At 36.6% G+C, this 24,289-nt stretch overlaps 1 protein-coding gene across 6 annotated transcripts in view; it reads left to right on the forward strand.

Annotated features, from left to right (window-relative positions):
- The window catches only part of PTPRZ1 (protein tyrosine phosphatase receptor type Z1), a 133,218-nt gene that overhangs the window by 102,942 nt on the left and 5,987 nt on the right, over positions 1 to 24,289 (forward strand). For 2 of the 6 annotated variants that reach the window (XM_081958404.1, XM_081958408.1), the window contains exons 13-27: positions 3,379 to 3,508; positions 7,232 to 7,323; positions 9,783 to 9,868; positions 11,754 to 11,774; positions 11,907 to 12,003; positions 13,342 to 13,424; positions 15,042 to 15,176; positions 15,571 to 15,705; positions 15,902 to 16,065; positions 16,881 to 17,016; positions 18,916 to 19,062; positions 20,104 to 20,197; positions 21,106 to 21,179; positions 23,327 to 23,455; positions 24,004 to 24,153. In XM_081958404.1, the coding sequence (XP_081814530.1) occupies positions 3,379 to 3,508; positions 7,232 to 7,323; positions 9,783 to 9,868; positions 11,754 to 11,774; positions 11,907 to 12,003; positions 13,342 to 13,424; positions 15,042 to 15,176; positions 15,571 to 15,705; positions 15,902 to 16,065; positions 16,881 to 17,016; positions 18,916 to 19,062; positions 20,104 to 20,197; positions 21,106 to 21,179; positions 23,327 to 23,455; positions 24,004 to 24,153 (1,673 nt within the window). The remainder of the gene's footprint in view (positions 1 to 3,378; positions 3,509 to 7,231; positions 7,324 to 9,782; positions 9,869 to 11,753; positions 11,775 to 11,906; positions 12,004 to 13,341; positions 13,425 to 15,041; positions 15,177 to 15,570; positions 15,706 to 15,901; positions 16,066 to 16,880; positions 17,017 to 18,915; positions 19,063 to 20,103; positions 20,198 to 21,105; positions 21,180 to 23,326; positions 23,456 to 24,003; positions 24,154 to 24,289) is intronic. The other 4 variants (XM_081958407.1, XM_081958409.1, XM_081958405.1 and 1 more) reach the window with 3 other exon arrangements.

Below are 24,289 nucleotides of genomic sequence, written 5' to 3' on the forward strand. Positions count from 1 at the left end.
TAGAAATGCAAATGAAATCCAAGTACAGGAAATAGGAGTGTTGAGTAAGCCTGAAGTTGTGTAAATGGTTTTTAAGTGTCCTTCATACACATAAAAGACCATCTATCGCTTCATGGATTTTCAACTCTAAATGAATGGATCGAATATTTGACTTCCCTATAGCTGTGGCTGAGGGACTTTATTTATTTATTCATTTAGCAGTTTACAATAAAACAAAATGTAAAATTCAGTGACCTGGGCATTTGACTCTAAACCATATGTATGAGTAAAGCTTTTTGGTCCCTAAATAAATGAGGTGCCCCATTGCAGGGGTCTCCAACCTTGGTAACTTTAAGACTTGTGGACTTCAACTCCCAGAGTTCCTCAGCTGAGTCTTAAAGCTGCCAAAGTTGGAGACCTCTGCCCCATTGTAATGATTCATCATTACAGAATGATGGGGCTCCCTTTGAAGCAGCAGGGTCTGCACATACAAGCTATTTTCTGAAGGGCCAGCAGCAGCACAGTTTGCAGCTTGGGTGGAGCAGCACTTACAGGTTGTTACCATATCTGAATTACACAAATCCAGACAAAAATAAGACAACACAACTAAGAATTTTCTGTATCTCTTTGATGCCAACCAGAGTTCATATTATGTAGCACAGAATAAGGCTGGTCACTGTGCCATGCACAGCCCTCTTCTGCCAGTGACTAATTCTATCTCCATTCTGCAAACCTAGGCAAATGCCAAGGTACTTCAGTGAGTGGGCACTAGTCTTTTAGCAGACCGTGATGTGGGGTGTTAGAATGAAGATCCAGGACGGGCTGCAATTCTTGCAGATCCCAAGGTGATCATCATCCCTGCTTTGACTGCGTTTATGTCACTGACTTTAAACAGAAATACCTATTATTCCAAGTGTGCAGGATTGTAGTAAATACATGAATATTGGCAAGGAGGATGATCTCATTAATAGCATTCCTTTAGAAGTAGGCAATTTTTTTTAGCAGATTAAGATTTTTGTCTTGCTCTATAAATGGCCTTTAAATGCAGTCCATTATTCTCCATTTACTATACGCTACTCATTATGTTTGCAAGGCTCCTAAATACCCCAGTATCTTCAGTGGAGGGGAAAAAACTCTTCAATGCTTTTACATGTTTTGATTTTTTTTTCTGCATTAAAAACACATGGAAATACTAATTATATTATGCCGGTCAGATCTGTGTGAATAAGACAAATTTGAAAGCAGAAGGATCAGTTGTCCTGAACAGATTCTTGACAGTCAATAGATTATTACAAAGTCTGCTTACTTTTTTGGGGCTATGCATTTTGGTGTATGAAATCCACAGTTTATCTCCTTCCATTGTCAGTAATATAAATTCAGAAATCTGAAGACGTTTAAAAAAACAACCCTCAATTGCTTTACAGGCATTAAGATGTTCTGTTCAGTTTCGTGTAGCTGACAGCTTAAAATAGAGAAGCATGATGTTGTTTTAGATGCTAATACATGTGGGAAGCAATGGTTCAGTGGCTAAGATGCTGAGCTTGTCTATCAGAAAGGTTGGCAGTTCAGTGGTTAGAATCCTTAGCACTGCGTAATGGAGTGAGCTCCCGTTACTTGTCCCAGCTTCTGCCAACCTAGCAGTTCGGAAGCATCTAAAATGCAAGTAGAAAAATAGGAACCACCTTTGGTGGGAAAGTAACACCTGTGTGCCTTCAGTGTTTAGTCATGCCGGCCACATGCCAACAACTTGGGACAGCGCTGGCTCTTCGGCTTTGAAACGGAGATGAGCACTGCCCCCTAGAGTCAGGCATGACTAGCACAGATGTGCAAGGGGAAACTTTACCTTTACCTTAATACATGTGTGCAGTTTGGTATGAGTAATGACTGTCTTTTTCCCTTGGGATTTTGTGAAAGTTTATGTGCACTCATCTCTTTTGCACAGCACCTACTTTTTCATGATGTTACAGTGAACAAAGTGCTATTTGGTGTGGATTCCATACAAGCTTTATCAGTCTTTCCCCTTTCTCTTTCTTTCTTTCTTTCTTTCTTTCTTTCTTTCTTTCTTTCTTTCTTTCTTTCTTTCTTTCTTTCTTTCCCTTTTCTGTTCTTTCCAAATCTGCTTAGCAGGGTCACTGACCTCTTTGCAGAAGGAGAAATCCATTTTGCTAGCCATATCAATTCTGTTGATTGTTGGACGTAACTCCTTGGACCACACAACATCTTCTTGAAATCATTGTCAGGATCTCTTAAGTGTAACAATAATTTACAATTGATCCTCATTTTTAAAAAAATCAGGGCTTATTTCTCTAGTCTTGTGATACAATTTAAATACAGACTTTTCCATCAAGTTGGGTACTTACTAAAATATAAACTACAAAATTTGGCCAAGAAAAGCATTTTCTATTTGTCTTGATAGAATCATTTATTTCAGAGAGTAGGTTTTCAAATTTGGCATCCTGTCATGCTGTCCTCCCCCATCCCATTATTATTACTGTTTTCATTTTCAGCCAAGAGCTCAGATATATGTATGTGTTCCACAAATGCATTTATATTGTCATTGCTGGGAAATTTACTTAGAAATACTTCACAATATGTGCCTATGTCTCCAGACTATGTTAATACTTCAAATATACTCTACGAAGACTTAGAAGATTATAATTTTAGCGTCTAGCTTCTACTCTTCTCATTAGATCATTACAATATATTGAGCTTTTATGGAAACATTTATAATTACAGAAGAATACCTGCCATTCGATGTCAATATATTAATGAAGAAAAGCAGACATTTTGATACAAAACATTCTACAAGTTCTCCTGGCAGAAAGGTTAAGCCTGGTCTATTTCTAGCTTGTATTATTATTATAATATAATACTATTTTCTATGGGAGTTGCCTTAATGCAGGTCTGATGTTCAACGAAGAGCATATTCAATACCTTTAATTATAAAGTATGAGTAAAGAATAAAATGGTAAGTTAGAAACAGCAATTGCATCCTATCAGCATTAAACTATAGGGAAACACACATGAAATTATTTTTATTGTTTCTAACCATAAGTAAATAAAGTACATGCCTACTTTATTATTCTGGATTGAATCAAACCTGATTTTTTTTTTCACCATAAAGATCATGAATGGCAAATGGGATTTTGGACTCTGAGGTGGTTCAGTTGCTTAAGCCTGACTTCTCCTGCTTTGCTGCCTTTTCTGTCTATTTCCCTTAAACTGGTTTGCAAATGTACATGTGCTGCCTATGTATACACACGTTCACACACATTTTGCTCTGTGTGCTAAAGCATGAGGGTAAGTGACAATAACCTAAAGTTCTGAAATCATGGCCAGTTATGTGGTCTCTTTTGCCAAAGTTTAAATATAGGCTGTTTCAATTTTCTCCGACTGCAGAAGCAAATAATAGTAGCCATCAGTTGATTATTGGACTGCCGGAACAGAAGACAGTTATACCCCTTGTGATCGTATCAGCCTTGACATTCACCTGTCTAGTGATACTTGTGGCTATTCTAATATACTGGAGGTAAGCTTTTCTTTTTTGTCAGCCTTGTTTGCACTCTTACATTTTTGTTGATCATTTCTCTGCCTGATACTGGTAAATCCTGTTTGGGTAATTTTTTTAAGAGAGAGAGAGAGTGAGAGAGAGAGAGAGAGAGAGAGGGAGGGGGAGGGAGGGAGGGAGGGAGAGAGAGAGAGAGAGAGAGAGAGAGAGAGAGAGAGAGGGAGGGAGGGAGGGAGAGAGAGAGAGAGAGAGAGAGAGTGAGAGAGAGAGAGAGAGAGGGAGGGGGAGGGAGGGAGAGAGAGAGAGAGAGAGAGAGAGTGAGAGAGAGAGAGAGAGAGGGAGGGGGAGGGAGGGAGGGAGAGAGAGAGAGGGAGGGAGGGGGAGGGAGGGAGGGAGGGAGGGAGGGAGGGAGGGAGAGAGAGAGAGAGGGAGGGGGAGAGAGAGAGAATGAATTCAGATGAATGAACCTAATAGAAAATCATAATTGAAAGTCTGAACATTAGTTCCTTGTTTGAAGTAGAATTTCAACCACATGAAAATGCTGTTAAAAATAGTAAGAACAATTCTAAATATGCACTGACATTGAGCAAATGGTGGCTGATACTTTTTCAAGTGAAGTAATACATTATGCTGGATAAATGGATCAGTGATGGGATTCAAAAAAATTTGCTACTAGTTTTGTGGGCATGGCTTGGTGGATGTGGCATGGTGGGCGTGGCAGGGGAAGGATATTGTAAAATCTCCATTCCCACTCCAGTTCAGAGGAAGGATACTACAAAATCCCCATTTCTTCCCAATCAGCTGGGACTCGGGAGGCAGAGAATAGATGGGGGCGGGGCCAATCAGAGTTTGTATTTACTGGTTCTCTGAACTACTCAAACTTTTTGCTACCAGTTCTCCAGAACTGGTCAGAACCTGCTGAATACCACCTCTGAAATGAATGGTTTTCTGGGTTATGTTATATACAATATCACAGTTGGAAGGGACCTTGGAGGTCTTCTAGTCCAACCCACTGCCTAGGGGGTTATTTATTCTGGGACCATTCCTTTGAATTGTTGAGGAGATGATTTCTCCACAACTTAAGGTCCAAGCAAATTACTAGTATGAAGATGCACATATTTGATTGGGTACAATAAATGTTTGCTTGAAGCATATTTTGGTGAATCCCTAGTTGTTCTTTATCGCACATTTAAGCCAATTCTGTTAATATCTGTATAATGTGAAAACTCGTGGATATTGTGATTATTAGTACTTTGTGTAAAATAGAAGTGCAGTGTTTTCAGTTGAAATGAGGGATTGGGAACATCATCACAAAAAGGTGTGAATTTCAACTAATAATTGGATCTCAGTTTGTATCATTGTCTCAAAACATACATCAGATTCATGTTAAAGTGCAAATCAAGCAACATTTCCTATCTCTCTTGTCTTCTTGGCACATCTTAATTCTAGATGTGGTAAAGTCACACAAAAACAGATGAGAAATATTAAAATTGTTTTGTAGAGCAAGGAATTAATTACATATTGCATTTAAAATATATAATACAGAGTCTTACAGGGCATTCTAATTCATCATCTTCAACTCCTCAGCATTTACAGCTTTGTCTCAATGGAAGTTGACAAAAATTTCATTTTGTCAACTTCCATTGAGATTAATTGTTTATTTTGTGCCAGTTAGCAAAGATTTGTGTCTTGGCCATTTCATGAAATGTGCAAAGTTTACGGCAATGTTTAGTCAAGTCACTTATGATTTAACATTCTCCTTGCAGCTTCCCATAAGTAAACCTGCTCTCCATAGTATTGTTCTTGCCCAAAAGTTTGAAAATAATAATATAATAATAAATAGTAAATAATAGTTGATGATAAATAATAGTTTGTGATTAGGCAGTAGCTAGCTAGTAACACTTGCAATCTACACACACACACACACACACACACACACACACACACACACACACCTGAACACTTTCTTTCCCACATATGGCTTTCAGGAGCATGTCTCCTTGTCCTCTTCAGGCCATTTCTCTGCTTCAAAGCCTGCAAATTCTAACTCCTGCTGGACTTGAACCAATTTCCTGCCACTTTCCCAGAATAAGAAATCAATTGCTGAACTTGCCATGTATTTGAGGTCATTCTTTTTAGAGCTTCTGCTGTGTTCAGATCCCTCTTTTGACACCATTTAATACTTGTGGCAGGTAAGAAAAGACCAGTGCTGTTTCATACAAGAACAAAGCTTTTCCTCTGTCTTAACACAGAAATATTCCAGAAGTTGGAACTCTATTTGCTTGGAATAGTTTGTGACTTAAACATCTAAACTCCCCTTGATTGAAATTCATCTCATTTGACTTAGTAAATCAGGTTAATTAGCTGAATATTCTGGCTATTTAAGTTGTCCAAATTAACTATTGCTTACATATGTTTTAAGTATTATTTCATCATCTCATATGCTAACTCATGGTGCTTCCATATTTTTTAAAAAATCCTAATTTATCTTGATATTTGCGTTTTCCATAGCAAAAAGTTTATTGAAGCACAATGTAATGAAGTCTATTAAGTCCAGTGTAAAAGAATTTTTCTATCCAGTATACTATATTAGTATTTAAATCAGTGGAAACATAATAGATTTGAAAATTTAAAAATCCAGTTTCATTAATTTATGTAATAGTCAGAAAACAAATACAAAAAGAAATGACTCATTCGGAAGAGTGGTGCTTTCTTTGCAGCTGTCTCATATTAAAAAACATATTTGGTAAATAATATTTCTGATAAAATAAATGATCCATATAAAGTGTTATTAGTAGGCATAATTATCTAAAATTGATTTTTTTAATTAAGGAAAAACTGCATTGTTTGAAGCTGAAGCTGATTAGTACTGTTTTTTAATTTGCTAATAGCATGCTCTTACCAGATGCTATTTCTATTATCATCACATCTGGAGTACTGAAAGAATATTCAAATTATGTTATGAAACACAGTAAATGTTTTGACTTAAATTGCTAACTTTCTTTGTTGATCAATGAAATGTTCTGTAATCTATAATGAATGGGTGTGGATGAGGAGTGCAACAGAGTGATGATCGTTTGATTAACTAACCTTTCCCCCCTGAATTTTACCTGTTTTATTGGAAACTACTGGAACCTCTTCACAATGGTTTACTTTTTCATTAAATCCAATATCCCTGGAGAAACATATCTCAGTGTAATATAAAAAGGTGCTTGAAAGAGCAGATCCAGAACTAAGCTAGCTAGCTTATGAAAAAGACCTGTTAAGGAAGCATTTGGATTTGATTGCAGTAATAGCTTTATTATCACTGAAACATTGAACTTCATTATTAAGAATATGCATTTGAGGGGTACACCCTTGCCACTATGACAGATGTCTGCTATATTTTCTGCATCTTCTTCAGGTAAAAATTGTATTTAAAAAACAGTTGTTTCATTTAATGTTTTGGTGTGATCAAGCCAAAATTAAAGCTTTAAGGTGTCATTGCATGTATCTTTTTTGAACTCTCATTTAGAAATCAAGGCAGTATAAATGTATTAAACTTTGGCTGAGGAATGCCCTGTTATTACTTGGAATGTACTGTACTGATGTTAGCATATAGGTGTCAGAACATGCGTGCAGAGGAAGGTCCCCCCCCCCCCAAGTGTTTCAGTCCTGATTTAACAGACAAATAACTGCATGTCATCTTAATACTGGGTGGAACTGTCTTACATTTATGTGAAGTTTTGTTTTCTTTTGTTTTAGGAAATGCTTTCAAACTGCACACTTTTATTTAGAGGATAACACATCCCCTCGAGTGATATCCATTCCCCCAGCACCTGTCTTTCCTGTGTCAGGTAATGTGCTTAGAATATATTTTATGAAGAATGGCTAGTTTTAATCATGGTGATTAATGCATTGTTTCATTAAATGGAATTGTGAGTTGATGAAGAGGCATGAATTGGTGTGATATACCATATCATTATGTGTCGAATAGACATTCCATTCAGGCTTTTTCACTCAGATTATAAAATCTAAGCATCCAGCAGAAAAACATCAAGATCAATGCTATATGCAGAATCGAGGTTTATGTTCAACTGTATTTGGGTATCTGATCAGAAGCCTGTTCTAGAAATTTCTGAACATGGTACATAATCATAATCGCTTTGAAATGTAATAAGGAGTGATGTCTGCATTTCTAGATGTGGTTCCTAAAAGGCAAATTTATTCATTGTTTGACAATTTTATATTTATACATTAGAGCATAAAGCAAAGAAGTTTAAACTTAAATCTATTTTATCATCGCCCGTGTTCATTGTTAACAATGTCTGTATATTTAGATATATAGAGAATATGCCAGGTTTAATTACTATTTGTAGACATTAATCCAAAAATCACTTCTGAAGGGGGATAAAAGCTAAGTGTATGTGCCTTGCATTTAAGAAAATATAAAATTCTTTCAAAAGTTAAATTCCAGGATTCATCACAACACAGGAAAAGCACAAAGAAAAGACTGGACAAAGAGTCCTTTTCTAGATAAATGTGTGTGGGCTTTATCTCTAGCATTCTAGCAAGCTTCAATTGACAATGAACAATGACAATCACTCTCTCAACAATAAGCAACTGCAATATGCTCACAATATGCTAGAGAGCAATTCTCTAAATAAAATTGTATTCAAGAAGATTTATTTTATGCTGCATTCCATCTTGTTGAAGTGAACTTTCTAAGCAGCCTAACAGTCGCAAACTGACCTTCATACAACTTATCTTTCCATTTTAATTATTTATTTTGCAACATCTGGATCTCTATCCCTTGTGTGTTTATACGTATAGATATTCATATAAGTTTATCCCACTTTATATAACATGTAATTTCAATGCCTATTACAAGTGTGCTTGTGTCTTTTCCCTATAGTAAAATTGTATGGCTGTGTATTTAAAAGAAAATTAACATATAGTCTAATTTCATTAGGCAATACATTTTGACAGCTTCCTTCACCAAGGTGTGAAGTTATTCTTGCACATTCATGCAGTTTTATGCAGGTTTGAACTGCTAATTTGATCTGTGCATTCAAGCCTATTCAAATAAAAGAAGAACAGATGGATCCTAATACAAAACAGCAAATTATTGTTAGCTGAAGCTTTAAAAAGTTATTTAACTTAAATAAGGGAACATCTGCTGACATAAATAGAAGTTCCTTGTGTAGTTTTTTTTCGATGTTTATTCATCATTTGAAATTACAAAGCATGACATAAGAAGAACACACAAAGCAACCTATTGATCATATTTGGGGGAGGGGGTTAGTTCAGTATCTCATTTCTAATAAGATAATCACCTTCCAGGCAGAAAACCCTTTTTGTGTTGCATTTGTGCTGATAAATAAATAAAGAGAGACTAGTATAGATCTATTTCAAGCTATTTAGCTCTCATCAGCTAGCCAGCTAGCACAAATGCAACACAAACATGGTTTTCTGCCTGGAAGGCTCCTAGGGTGGAGCTGAAAGGCAAAAGGGAGGCATTATGCTCCCTCCCATATTTGGGCATACCAGGTGCTTTGACATAACACTTAATCATTTCCTTGGCTCAGCTGATAAGGGAGGAAAGCTTGTGGCTTAGAGGTTAATACAACTGCCTAACGTGTAAAAAGAGCCCAGGTTTGAATCTCAGTAAGGGTATGGCTAGCTGATGAGAGCTAAATAGCTTGAAATACATCTATACTAGTCTCCCTTTATTTATTTATCAGCACAAATGCAACACACACACACACACACATATCCACCCATTTAATATGCCGATTTCATCCACCTAAAAACAGTCAACAAAAACAATTAAATAAATACTATAAATATCACTGATATTTAGAGCCACTTTTTTTAAGTTTAAAAAAGTTTTAAAAAATACTTAACAAACTGGCAGGAGTTTATTCTAAAAGAAAAAAAGAAAGGAACTAGTGGAATAAGGCACTCAATTGCAATGTGGTTATTCTAGTTTTCAGGAGAACCAATCAATCTTAGACCAATAATTAAATATATAGTTTGCTGTGCTGATGTATATTCTATCCTAGAATAGATGTGCTTGGTTAATATGTACATTGTGTGCCTTCAGAAACATTTTTCCATGTTTCACTGGTGCATTTCAACAGTGGAGACATCCATCTTCTGACATGTTTATGAAGGAATCATTAAGACTTGATTGGCTTTTACTGTTCAAAAATAATAACTTAAAAATAAATACTTATTTACAATTACTTTATTTACCTTGTTTACATTTCTTCTTCCCCACCCCTTTCTCCCTTTTTCTCAATTTACCTTTAAGACGATGTTGGAGCAATCCCAACAAAACATTTTCCAAAACATGTTGCGGATTTGCATGCCAGTAATGGATTTGCAGAAGAATTTGAGGTACAAACTATTGCTCCTTTAAAATTAAAGGCACAATTGCAAGTATATTCATTAGTGGTGAAAAAAATCAGATTTTCTGAAATTAAAAGAATGAAATGTCCATATTTATATATGGAAAAGACATATTTAAACTCAGCCATTTTATGATGAGCACAAAGTGAATTGGATATTGGGCAATGATCAAGTTGAGTGTGTAAATAGTTTTTCATCTTAACATTTCAGAACATAAGTTTCTGTATGAAAAGAATATCTAAGCCTGTGTGGGTTGAACCATACTTTTAATTACTATAGTAAAAAAAACTATAGTAATAAGGATGCAAAATGTACCCATAAGAACTATAAAAAGTGCAAGAAATGATTTTTCTTTTGAGCTTTTTCTGCACATGGAGCATTGGAAGAGGAAATTTTATTCTCTCCTGTAAATCTCCCCATTTCAAACTTATTATTGTCCTGTACTCTCATTTCACATGTTATACATTTCATAGGTGTGAGGCTCATGGATGAGGACCTGGCTAAAAATCCAATTCCTAACTGCAGTATGCTGCTAAATGTGAACTCACCTGAACTCTTTCATCTGATATAGTTGAATTAATTGTTCTCTGTGTTTAAGTACAGTTCTATTTTAGACCCACCGTATTGTAGTTTAAATCTCTTACTTTTTCTTCTGCCCTTTCTCCTTTTTCACTGGGCTTCTCATTCTGTACTTTATGCTCTTGAAGTTGAACAGTTGTTGGGTTTTGTCATAATTGGCATGTCGCACCTGAGAACTGCTGATTTTGACCTTAATTCTGAATAATAAATATGAAAGTAAATATGGAAGTCTTGATCAATATATAATAGAATAATAGATTGAATTTTACCTTATTCAGTTTTACATCTTATATTTCCGAGATTCACAGTATGTGTTTGGTGGTTAGTTTCATGAGAATACATGTATACATCATGATTTTATTATCTAGGAAGCAATGCATGAATAGTATTGATATAAGGCATTGAAAACATTGAAAGTAACCCCATTAGATACCTAATTTCTATGTCTTGCATCGGCGAAATAGAAATTTAACTTCATTTGCAGTTCATATATTTTACCAGTTCTGTGCATGACTTATTATTTGCATGTTTTAATGGAAACATTGCCATTAATATTTTTATTTGCAAAACAAGTTTGCATTTACCAAGCCACTTTCTGTTGAAGACAATACTACTGAAAAATCACAAGCATTTTTACGCATTATGCATTGAAACAGCAACCCATGATTTAAGATAGCAAAAGGATGTATTTCCACTGACTTCAATGAACATTGTATTGTACATCTAGGCCAGGGGTGTCAAACTCAAGACCCGCGGGCCGGATCTGGCCCACAGGGTGCTTAGATCTGAGCTGCGGGGCCGCCCTGGAAACAGTGAAGGATTGGCCCACAGTGCCACTGCCAGCGAAAACAGAGCTTGGGAGGGCCACGCACAAGCTCTGTTTTTGCTTGTAGAGAGTTTGCAGGAGCTCAGTAGTCCATTTTTGCTGGCAGAGGGCTCAGGCCACCATAGGCACCCCCCAACACAAGTGATGTCAAGCTGGCCATGCCCACTCCACCCCCCCAACCCCCGAGGTCAAGCACAATCCAGATGCGGCCCTCAATGAAATCATGTTTGACACCCCTGATCTAGGCAGTAAAATTATGTTTCAAAATGATTGAAACAAAATGATTTAATTGCATGCCTTATATTGGAAATACTCAGCAATGTTCAATTTTCAACATGTATATATTTACGGTATATATGTGTATCTCATAACCATAACTGCTTTCCATTGTATTTGTAATATATAAACTTTCATTTGTGTGCTGTGAAATTTGATTTATTTTTATTTTTGCATTCATTCCTTCATTAGACACTGAAAGAGTTTTATCAGGTAAGGAATTATTTAAACAAATCTTATTTTAGTAAAGAAATAGTGGCAAGATATGGATCTTTGGTGGGGTGGGGCCATGTATGCAAATGTACATGTGTATTCAGCAGCATGTTTCTATTTTCCTTTTTACAGGAAATCCAGAGTTGCACAGTAGATCTAGGAATTACATCAGACAGTTCAAACCATCCTGATAACAAGAATAAGAATAGATACATAAATATAGTTGCCTGTAAGTAATTCTACATATTATTCATTGTAAATAGTAATACGCTGAGAAATTCTAGGACTTGAAGTCCACACATGCTAAAGTTGTTAATGTTAAGAAATATGATATAAATTAGCTGCTATACTTCTATGTAATTGGAGAAGCCATGTTGACTATTTGCTGCAGAAGGAAACTGAGGTATAAAGTAGAAGCAGATAACTATACTATGTTTGGGTATTCCAATGAAACTGGTTTTCTTTAAAATTCATAACAGTTTGGTTTAAATGACATGTGTGTGTGTGTGTGTGTGTGTGTGTGTGTGTGTTGTATTTGTGCTGATAAATAAATAAAGGGAGACTAGTATAGATGTATTTCAAGCTATTTAGCTCTCATCAGCTAGCCATACCCTTACTGGGATTCGAACCTAAGGGTATGACTAGCTGATGAGAGCTAAATAGCTTGAAATATATCTATACTAGTCTCCCTTTATTTATTTATCAGCACAAATACAACACAAATATAAAAAGGCAACATTAAAAATATGGTTTTCTGCCTGGATGGTCTCCTGCAGTGAGCCGATAGACAGAAAGGGGGAGTAGTGAGTTCCCCCCCATATTTGGCCATACCAGGGGTTGTAACACACACACACACACACACACACGTATGTGTGTGTATATATATATATATATGTATGTATGTATGTATGTATGTATGTATGTATGTATTGCATATACAAGTCAACATGTACAAAACAGGGAACAATCTCTTCCCTCTCTAGTTACCCCAATGAATCTTTTGCTTCTCTAGGAACAGTGTGAATTGTCTACAAAAGTAATACCGTGTTTCCCCCAAAATAAGACAGGGTCTTATTTTCTTTTGACCCTCGAAATAAGTGCTTAGCCATATTTTCGGGGAGGTCTTATTATTTTTGAGGTGCAGGAGGCGGTAAGCGTGGTCACCTCATGGCTGCTGCTGTGTTGCAATATTTTCAGAGAGGGCTTATTTTCAAGGGAGGGCTTATTTTAGCGCATGCGCTCAAAAGCCCAATTGGGCTTATTATCCAGGGAGGTCTTATTTTGGGGGAAACAGGGTATTTCACTAAAAATTCACATAGACGATTTCATGTATAGCAAAAAAACAACAACAACACCCCTCTACCAAAAGCAATTACACTCTATCTTCGAATCCGGTATATTTTTATTTTGGTTTGTTTTCATCTTATTGTATTATGTCTAGTAAATTTAGGATAGTGGATGCACTATAAATAATTTCTGATTTTTTAAATTTTAGTAGTTCGCTGTTAAGAAAGACTATTATTCCTGTTGCTAAAACATTTTTGTTTTCACTTTCTTTCCAATGTAGATGATCATAGCAGAGTTAAACTTACCCAACTTTCAGACAAGGATGGAAAAGTTACTGACTATATTAATGCCAATTACGTTGATGTAAGTTTGCATCTTCCCCCATATGGTTGTTTTATTTTTATTTTTTTGTTTATTCACCATTTTCTATGAGTTTCGAACTTGGATCCCTGAAAGATTTCTCCTTTCCCAGCACTGGGAGTATACCAAGTTACTGAGAAAAAGAAAAAAGAGACCCAGCTGAGAGCTTAAGTCACCAAACCAATAAGTTAAATTAAGAACATTAAGAAAATGTATTATTTAGAGCAGTGTTTTTCTGCTGGGTGGAGGAATTTGGGGAATTAAAAGTCCACATCTCTTAAAGTTGCCAAGGTTAAGAAATATTACTTTAGAGAATAGAGATATTGGAGATATTTTACATTTTATCACATTCTTTGTATAAAAGAATATGCACTGTAAAAAATAATATATTTATTGTAATCCCCTTTTCCTCTCCACAATCTGATACGTGAACCTTAAAAGCAGATCCAAAACTGCCATTAAGTATGTGTTGATACATTGGCATCTGCAAAAACTATAGTGACATCCAAATGACATTAAAAATGAAGTCATCACACAAATGCTGCCATTGCATATTTTCATCCTGATGCCTGTCTATTAGTGGAGGGTTCCGGATTCCGTTCCAAGCGGTACGGAGTTACTCACATGCACACGCGTGGTGCGCCCTCATCCGTGCATGCACATGTGGTGTACGCATGCGTTCTAGTGTCGAATGAGGCTTCCGCAAGCCTCCACGACGCTCCAGCTGCTCCGCAGAGTGTCATGCAGGCACCATATGCGCCATGCACATGCATGGAAGCTCCAACAGCATAAAGCACCGGTAAGGAGTGTGGGCGGGCGGGTGGGCTCTCCGGAGTACCGTACCGTTCCGGTATCCAGTGCTCTGGGCAGGATCCAGTATGCCCGTACCATGCCTGCAACCCACCACTGCTGTCCATGTATGTCACTCATTGTGAGACACAAACACAATTTATCTGCTTGCTACATAATTATTTTTATACATATAATCTCAAAGTGGCGTATGTGAATAGCCTTATACATTTTGAAGTATTTCCTTGAAGATTAGTTTAAGATTAGCATTTATACTGTATATCAACAGTCTTTTGATGGATTAAATCAAGTCTCCCTATGCCTAGAACCAGTAGCTTTAAAGGTCCCAGTTACTCAGAAGATGGATCTTTCTTTCTTTCTTTCTTTCTTTCTTTCTTTCTTTCTTTCTTTCTTTCTTTCTTTCTTTCTTTCTTTCTTTCTTTCTTTCTTTTCTCCTGTTTAAGATAAGTTGCATATTGGTGTTTACGTCATGGGTCAAATAGCAGTTGGCTAGCAAATGGAACAAATTTACATAAAATATTGGTCTCTCACATACCCATTCATGTTATTCCCTTTTGGAAAAAAAAACTGTGTAAAAGGCCAATCATCAATCCAGTTCAGCCTGAAAGTCTGAGAAATCCATGCTGAGCAATATTTAACATTACACCCTCAAATATAACCTCAGTCCAAGAAAAAAGCTTCATTTTTATTTCTCATTACGTTAAAAAATGAATATATTTCTAGAAGATTGCCTGAAGCTACAACTTCATTAAAAAGGGCAATATGTCACTGTCCTATCCTAAACTGTTTTCTTTGCTTTGTTTCATGCAGGGCTACAACAGACCAAAAGCTTATATTGCCGCCCAGGGGCCTTTAAAATCAACAGCAGAAGATTTCTGGAGAATGATATGGGAACATAATGTGGAAGTCATTGTAATGATAACGAACCTTGTTGAGAAAGGACGGGTATAAATCTCTTAGTTAATATTCTTTAGCTTTATATGTTGTATGAACTTCTCAATAAAACCTATTAATTGAATGCTTTCTAATGATAAACTCACGGAACAAAGCAGCTTCATTTTAAATAAGCACACATAGGTTTGAAATACTCTTGAAAATGACTCATAACAGTGGAAGGCTTAATACTAGTATGGCGCAATCATTTGTTCAATTAATATTAGCCATTAGAAAACCATTAGAAAAAGTTGGGGGGGAAATAACAGCATTCACAAACCATTTATATAATGTAGTTACTTAGCACTAGAGATATTTAAATACACATGCTCGGACAGTTTACTAGTTAAAATAATGCTTTATAGCTTCCTTTCCATATTAACATTGTATATTTCTTGGCTGCCAGAGAAAATGTGACCAGTACTGGCCTGCTGATGGCAGTGAAGAATATGGAAATTTTATGGTGACGCAAAAGAGCATTCATGTTCTCGCCTATTACACTGTGAGGAATTTCACTATCAGGAACACCAAAGTGAAGAAGGTAGATACTCCCATTAGTTGGGGCTTATGTTTTCAATTTTGTTGGGATCTGCTGGTTTTGCTTTGTATTGTTTTGTCTTATGTAATAATACCTTACTCATTTTGTACATTGCCAGGCACGTTGTGAGGGATGTGGCTTTATAAAACTATACAATGAATATAAATGTTGTTGATTTAATTTTTATTCTATGTCACAGGGCTCCCAAAAAGGAAGGTCAAGTGGTCGTTTAGTTTCTCAGTATCATTATACTCAGTGGCCTGACATGGGTGTTCCTGAATACACGTTGCCAGTGCTGACATTTGTTCGAAAGGCATCCTATGCTAAACGACATGCTGTAGGTCCTGTGGTGGTACATTGCAGGTCTGTGGTTCTTATCTTTCACTTAGATATTTATTCTCCTTTCCCCTTTTAATTGGCACAGGACCTAGTTATTTGCGGGATCGTATCCTGCCCCACACATCCCTTCGGCCGATTCGCTCACACAGAGAGGGACTCCCCTGGGTGCCGTCCACTAGGCTGTGCCAGCGGGCAACGCCCAGGGGAAGGGCCTTCTCTGTGATGGGCCCGACCCTCTGGAATGACCTTCCCCCTGACATTAGAATGACCACGGACCTCTGCTCCTTCTGCCAGAAGCTCAAAACCCACCTGTTTCATCTAGCCGGCCTGGCCTAATTCCAGCTTTCCCACCTCAGTTTGTATTTTTAAATTTTACGGTTTGATTTTAAGGTTAAGTTTTTAATTTTTATAAACTTGTACAGGGGTCTATTTAATCAGATTTTAATTATATTTATTATCGATTGTATGGTTTTAATTTTGTACCTGTACACCGCCCCGAGTCCCTTTCGGGGAGAGGGGGCGGTCTAGAAGTCTAATAAACTAAACTAATTATTAGGAAAAAAACATAATGAACCTCTCCATAAGGAAGCTATATTTTCTTAATGTTTTCAATCCACGTGAACTTCAGTCTGCTTTATAACTTGGCTTTCTCGTTTAGGTTTCACTTTAACAAAGCAGATTTTGAATCATAAAATGTAAAATGTTGTTTTCAACTATGCATAAGGAGGTATCAAGCCCTTTCTTCTGTGGGTGGCCTTTTATGAATGAATGGATCTGAATAGGCGCATTGATGCTTTTTCTCAGATTTAGATATATCCTTCACTTTTAATGTTTAACAGTGCTGGTGTTGGAAGGACAGGCACGTACATAGTATTAGACAGCATGCTCCAGCAAATTCAACATGAAGGGACTGTCAACATATTTGGGTTCCTGAAGCATATTCGAACACAAAGGAATTATTTGGTGCAGACAGAGGTAAGAAAAAGGGTTGCTTTGAATTAGGTTGTCTATGTTGTATCATGAAAACTCACAAAGGTAACTCTTTAAATGGATTTAAAAGAGGCAAATCAAAATATGCTATGGTTCCAATACCAGTTGCAGAGCCCTGTTATAAAATGTTTCCCCTGCCCCACATATAAAACAAGTAACATACCACCTGAAAGCTCACTAGTTTTGAAAAAGAAATATATAGATAGTCATTAACTTATGGCCAGATACTTAGGGATCATTTGAGGTTACAATGGCTGTCCTGCAGTCACATAATTGCATTTTGACCATTTGGCAATTTACAGCCATTTGCAGCGTCCCATGGTCACTTGACCATGAATTTTTGCCGGAAACCAAGTAAAAAAGTAAAAAAGACCCATTGGATACAATGGGTTCATTTAATGACTGCAGCATTCACTTAATGTCTGTAATGTTCTCTTAATGACTGCCATAAAAAGGCCATAAAGTCAGGCATGGTCATGTGTTATGAGTTGTAATGAATGACTGCCACTATCTTATGTCCACAATTCCAGGCATAATTATTGTTGTTAGTCAAGGACTACCTGTAACCTTTTCAGTGCATTAGAGAACTATATTAGATAAATTAATTAAAATCTATCACAGAAAATTGCCATATGCATATTTTACTTGTGGCTTCATCCACATTTACATTGCAATGGCACGTAGGCAGAAAAGGAGATGGCATCCACACAGGTGCTATCAAAGTTCCACCTGATTTTTTTATGTGCTGATCACGTCACTGAGGCCATCCTTGAATTTTTGTTTTAACCATACTCTATTGACACCACTGCTGACTTGAAACAAGAAGCCAGTTGTACAAAAAAAATGCATTGTAAATCTGTGTGTGTGTCATTAGGGAATTCCAAAATGAAAGAATGCACTGGAACTGTATTTTGAAAGGTATTATAAGGAACGTATAGAAAATGCCTACATTGTTTTACAAGATAAAATCAATATCAGCTGCCTGATTTTTACTCTGCAACTAATTAGAAGAAATCCGAAATGTGCTTAAATGAACAATGGAGACAGTATCAGGAGCATTAAACTGTTCTTTCTTGGAACCTTATGTTACTATTATAGTTTAGGAGACCTTTTAATGACATTTTCTGCTCTAGATCTAAAATGAAAAACTACAAATTTGTCATGCAGTTCTAAGGTGGATTTAAAATATAGCAATGTTCAAAATATTCTTATATACCTGCAAATATATGTGTGTGAAAAAAGGGGAACTCAGCAGTTGAGCATATAGTCCAAATACAGGAGACTACCAATGACTGACAAGTTCTAACAAAAATGAAACATTACACACCTTATAGTTTGTTGATGCCTCCTGTGATCAGTAATGAATATAAGCATGTTAATGTAGCAATTTATATAATTGTTGTAACTGTAAAAAAAACATGTTTCTGACTTTGGAATAAAATGTGTATAATTCAGTGGTGGGTTCCTCTCCCTGTCGCTACTGGTACGCTGCTCACGGGACTGCACGTCCTGTTTGTGCACACATGCTGCACACGCCTGCGCACTCCAACACCCCTGCGACACCCAGCTGCTTGTCGGAGCTCACACAGGCACCGCATGCTATCTGCGTGTGTGCAATTGGCTGGTTGCTTTAAAAATAGATATAGAAAGTGGGCGGACGGGTGGGCCAAGCGGGCCACTGTACCAGTACGCTGTCAGCTGCTCCTGGCCGCTACCGGTACAGCAGTATTGGGCCGGTACCAGCTGGAACTCACCACTGGTATAATTGTTATTTAGTCTGTTCTGCTGAATAGTTTATAGTAGGACATAGCCTAAATTAACTGACATTGGATCACAATAAACACTAATGCTATGACCAAGCTATTTCTTCATGTTGTAAATCAGGAACAGTACATCTTCATTCATGATGCACTTGTGGAAGCCATACTAAGCAAAGAAACAGAAGTACCCGAAAATCACATTCATGCCTATGTGAATTCACTCTTAATACCAGGACCAATGGGAAAGACAAGATTAGAGAAACAGTTCAAGGTGAGGCTGTTTGGATTTCAAGAAATTGGCAATTCTGCCTCAGCTGTTTCCTCAACTCTGTTGCAAATATTGCCATGTGAAGCATGACAGATTATTTACCTCTAACTACCTGGCATTTGCCAGGTAGTTAGCATGCCTTTTGCATGCTAATATCACTGTGTGTGAGTTAGGCAGCTATATAAATTTGGAAATAAATAAAGCAAGCAAAGTTCACACTACTTGTCAGCCATAGAGAAATATACTCTTATGCTTTTGTTGCCTAACATTTTGACCCACTAAAATCATAGGACAATTATCATAATGTTTCTGGGGTCTGCAGATTAAGCAGAAAATGACAAAATGTCTGTTATGACTTCGTAACACAATTGATATGACTTACGTAGATGTGTACAGCATTAGGATGCAAGAGAACACTCCAGGGTTTGCATTTTGACATCATAACACAAGTTTTTTCATTTTTTTCTATTATTGCAGTTACAATGCCTTTCAGGAATAAAATGGAATTTGCTTTTCCTCCCTGATGCTTGGATCACTTAGGCTCTTTGTAAAAAATGATATATAATCATATATATCAAACACACACACACACACACACACACACACACACACACACACACACACACACACATATATATTTTAAGCCCACAGCTTGAAGATGGCAGGTGTGATCCTGCCGAAACGTTGCAAAGACAATCTCAACCTTACACGGGAAAAGACCCGAATACAACAAAACCAGCATATATATATATAAAATAAATATATATATGTTGTTATAAATTGACCTTTATTTATTTATCAGCACAAATACAACACAAACATAGCAAAGGCAACATTAAAAATAAAAATATGGTTTTCTGCCTGGATGGTCTTCTGTAGTGAGCTGAAGGACAGAAAGGGGGAGTAGTGCGCTCCCTCCCATATTTGGGCAAGCTGCCTTTGGCAATTGACTGATGGCAATGTTGTCTATGCTGATGGTATTCAAGTGGTATTACAGTTGTTCATTTATTATTAATACTATTATTATATGTGTATTTTATTCAGCTTCTGAACCAATCAAATATACAGCAGTGTGATTATTCTACTGCATTGAAACAGTGCAACAGAGAAAAAAACAGGACTTCGTCTATAATTCCTGGTAGGTTTGTCAAAAACAAAATTCACTAAATATAACCACAAAATTAAGACAGTAATTTTATTGCAGTTATTATTAATATACCAGAGTATATCATGATAAAGGAAGTTTGGAGAAAACAAATCTGTTGTTTTGCACTTTCCCTTTTTAATATTTGTGACCAATTTTGAAGTTATCTATGCAGTATACTAAAAGTTGTGGTAAATAGTCATTTACCGGTATATTAACTTTTGGTATTTTTCTATGTAAGCCTACATAGATATAATTCAAAATGGATAAGATGGATGCACCTTGAAATGACAATGCATTTGTGAAAGACTGCACATTTCAGATAATGTAACTCAGATCATCCCAAACCCTCTCTTTTCAGTTTTGTATTTCATGCACTTTTAGTAGGAAGGAAGGAAGGAAGGAAGGAAGAAAGGAAGGAAGGAAGGAAGGAAGGAAGGAATAAAGAAAGAAAGAAAGAAAGAAAGAAAGAAAGAAAGAAAGAAAGAAAGAAAGAAAGAAAGAAAGAAAGAAAGAAAGAAAGAAAGAAAGAAAGAGTCCTTCTCATAATTTACAGACCATTCACACAATATTAAATGGAGGAGGAGCAATTTACCATAACTTCATCTGTAGGGATAAAATGTATGGATCCAATGTACAAATGATCCAAAATGTATAATTTGCTTAGATGGAAGAGTGGAAGAAAGGAAAGCCCCATTATGCTTCCAGATCTCAGCAACAGAACATTAAACCGGGCCTCTCAGTAAAATAAATACAATAGATATAGCTGCAGATATTGGTTCCCGTGTTAATAGCTTGTGCTCCTCCAGTTTCTCTGCTTTGGAGAATTTTAAAACATATGTCAGAAAATGGTTGATGTTTGGCAACACACATCCCAATAAATTCTTATCTTTGTGTTACAGTGGAAAGATCTAGAGTTGGTATTTCATCTTTGTCTGGTGAGGGCACCGATTACATTAATGCTTCCTATATTATGGTAAGTTATCTTGTAAACCACACTACAATTTGAATTGATCTACTCATTGGTGTCAGCTTTCTGAGGGACTTCCTTTGTGTCAGCCAAGCTTTTGACCAAACAAACCAGCAACAAGACTAGATAGGGCAAAGAGAACACCAAAGAGTTGCCATTATCTTGTGTGAAGTGGCATCCATGGATTGAACACATATGTAATCAAGTAAAATGTAAGGACCAGCACTATATTACACAATATTTGGCTTTAGATATCATGACACAGCTTTCTTTTAAGTTGAAAAGTTGTTCAGAAATCCATGCCAGTCCTTAAGTTAGGAAGCAGGAGCTATTTATAGTTGGATGTGACAGTTTAATATTTAATTGTAGCTTTTTAAATCATCCCAACCCCAGGATGGAGTAGCTGCAGCTTTAAGCAATCCCCTCCTCTCCAGGTCAGTCTGTTCCCACTGATTACAGACTGAAAGAACATAGAGGCCAGGGGTCCTTTTAATGAAAGACATCATCTTTGGGAACGTTAATTCACCTATTTTGTAACTTTTGGAAGGAAAGGAAAGCTAAATAATCAGTCCCACTGAACATCCATGGTGCAATCTGAAGGTGTTCTGTGGATCAATATTACAAGAGGAAAAAATATAAAAACAAATATTAAAAAAGGATAGCATTTATGCTATCTTTTTTGTTGCGTTGTTGCTTTCTTATTTTTAAATGTTTTAACAAGCTGTACAGTGAAGGGATTATATACTGTACTAATACTAATACTAGTACTGTACTGTACTGTACTGAAGAGAGAAAAAGCAGTGGGGAAAAATCCTAGAAAGTAAAAGGGAAATAAAAAATCTATAAACAGCTAAAAATAGTTAAAACCACAAAAACAAAAATTATGTATCACTCTAATTGAATATATAGCCAATTTGAAGTATATTTACAGAGAACTAGTAAAATTATACTAGATCAACATTTTTAATCAGTTTTAAGCAATGAATTAAATACAGATTATACAGAATGGTAGTGTAGGTACTATTAAACTACTGCAATTATTTTTGCCAAGATCTACCAGGTCTTTCACTTTTTCCCCAATAGCTCTGCTTTATGTGATTCAATTAATGTTCTGTTTCAAGTGCATGGAGGAAAATAACTTCCTGTTTAGCATTCATAAAAGCTTTGGAAACAATTCTGATGTAGGTCATCTTGCATAGATACGCAAAAATAACTTACTTTTAGGCAAATATTTATGGAAATTCTCAGGAATCCAGGTCATGGTTATCCCAAAGGTGCTTTTTCAAAAGGCAACTGGTCTTCCTTGGTTTTTCCTTTAAGACGTTTTGCTTCTCATCCAAGAGGTTTTTTCAGTTCTCTGAAGAACTCTAAAGAACTGAAGAAGCTTCCTAGATGAGAAGCAAGACAACTTCACGGAGAAAAAGAAAGTCCAATTGCCTTATGGAAAAAGCACCTTTGGGATTACTTTTGGACAGAAATTAACATCCTCGCTATCAAAGAAATGAAAATGATTTAATATTCTTCCTTGCCAATATAAACATTTTAAAAAGTTCCTAAACCCGTGATGGCGAACCTATGGCACACGTGCCAGAGGGGGCATGCGACGCCCTCTCTGTGGACGTGCAAGCTGTCCCCCTAGTTCAGCACCGTACATATATGCGTCCCTCATTCCAACCAGATGGTCAGCGGGTCTCTGGCACGCATGCACATGAGGGGAGGCTGTGCATGCATATGTAGGGGTGGGAGCATGCAAGGGCGCATGTGCAGGGGAGGGGCATTTGCAGGGGATGCGTGCACATGTGCGAGGATGGGACATGTGCAGGGGATGCATTGCATTTCAGGGATTCAGGCGCGCTTTGGGCACTCACCCCAGAAAAGGTTAGCCATCACTGCCTTAAACCATGTGGTTATAAAACAGGTCACGGAAAAGGTTGAACAAGAAATCCTCTGAAGTGTTTCTGCAGTAGTCTGTGGTGTATGCACTGGTTTAGTCCTTCATCTTCTGGAGGAATCTTCTTGCTTTTAATAAGATTATGCCTTTTCTGAGGCTTCTAAGAAACAGCACAATCCTATTAAAAGGAAGAGCACTCCTTATAAGAAACACATGTTTATAAGAAACAGGGTGTCCTTAATTTAATTTGTATTCTTTACAGGGTTATTATCAAAGTAATGAATTCATTATTACCCAACATCCTTTGCTGCACACTATCAAAGATTTCTGGAAAATGATATGGGATCACAATGCTCAAATAATTGTTATGCTCCCTGACAGTCAGAATATGGTAAGATTAAATGCTTTGCTTCATATCAGCATTTTTATTACTTACTAGAGTTGTTAATCACGAAACAGAATCTCACCGCTTTGCTGATTAGTGAGCTCGGTGTTAAAAATAAGAAAATGATATTAAAAAATGCTTTTCTCATTACTAATATCTTAATGAAGGCATGGAATATAGTCTTTTGGACATAATAGGGATAATAAAATAAAATACTTTAAATGATGGAATGCTGGAAAGATAATAGATTTCTGTCATAAGAATAGAGATAGGAAATTGTTGTCTCCAACCTGGGCAACTTTAAGCCTTGACGGACTTCAACTCCCAGAATTCCCAGCTGAAGTACGCCAAGCCATAAAGTTGCCCAGGTTGGAGACCCCTGCTTTAAAGCATATTTTTAAAATCTTGATTATACTCATAAAGGTTAAGGTCAACGTGATTACTGACCTATTTTAGAATGTGCAATTAAATGACATCATGGTTAGTTTATTAAAATAGCCTTTATTCCTTTTTTTCATAGCTAATCTGAAGGGTTTATTTTCCTTTCCTTTTAGCAGGCGGAAGATGAATTTGTCTACTGGCCAAACAAAGAGGATCCTATAAACTGTGAGAGCTTTAAAGTCAGCCTGATTTCAGAAGAGCATAAGTGTTTATCCAATGAAGAGAAGCTCATAATCCAGGATTTCATTTTAGAAGCTACACAAGTACACTTGCTCTCCTACTATACAATACAGTTACTGTCCTTTGAATTAAAACACAACAGATGATTGTTTTGCTTTTAGGGGTGGGGTTACAATAGCTTGCTTTCTAGCCCTGTCATTTTATATTTTTGTAATTCCA

This window comes from Natrix helvetica (genome assembly GCF_964273705.1).
Source record: "Natrix helvetica genome assembly, chromosome: 6".
Lineage (NCBI taxonomy): Eukaryota > Metazoa > Chordata > Lepidosauria > Squamata > Natricidae > Natrix > Natrix helvetica.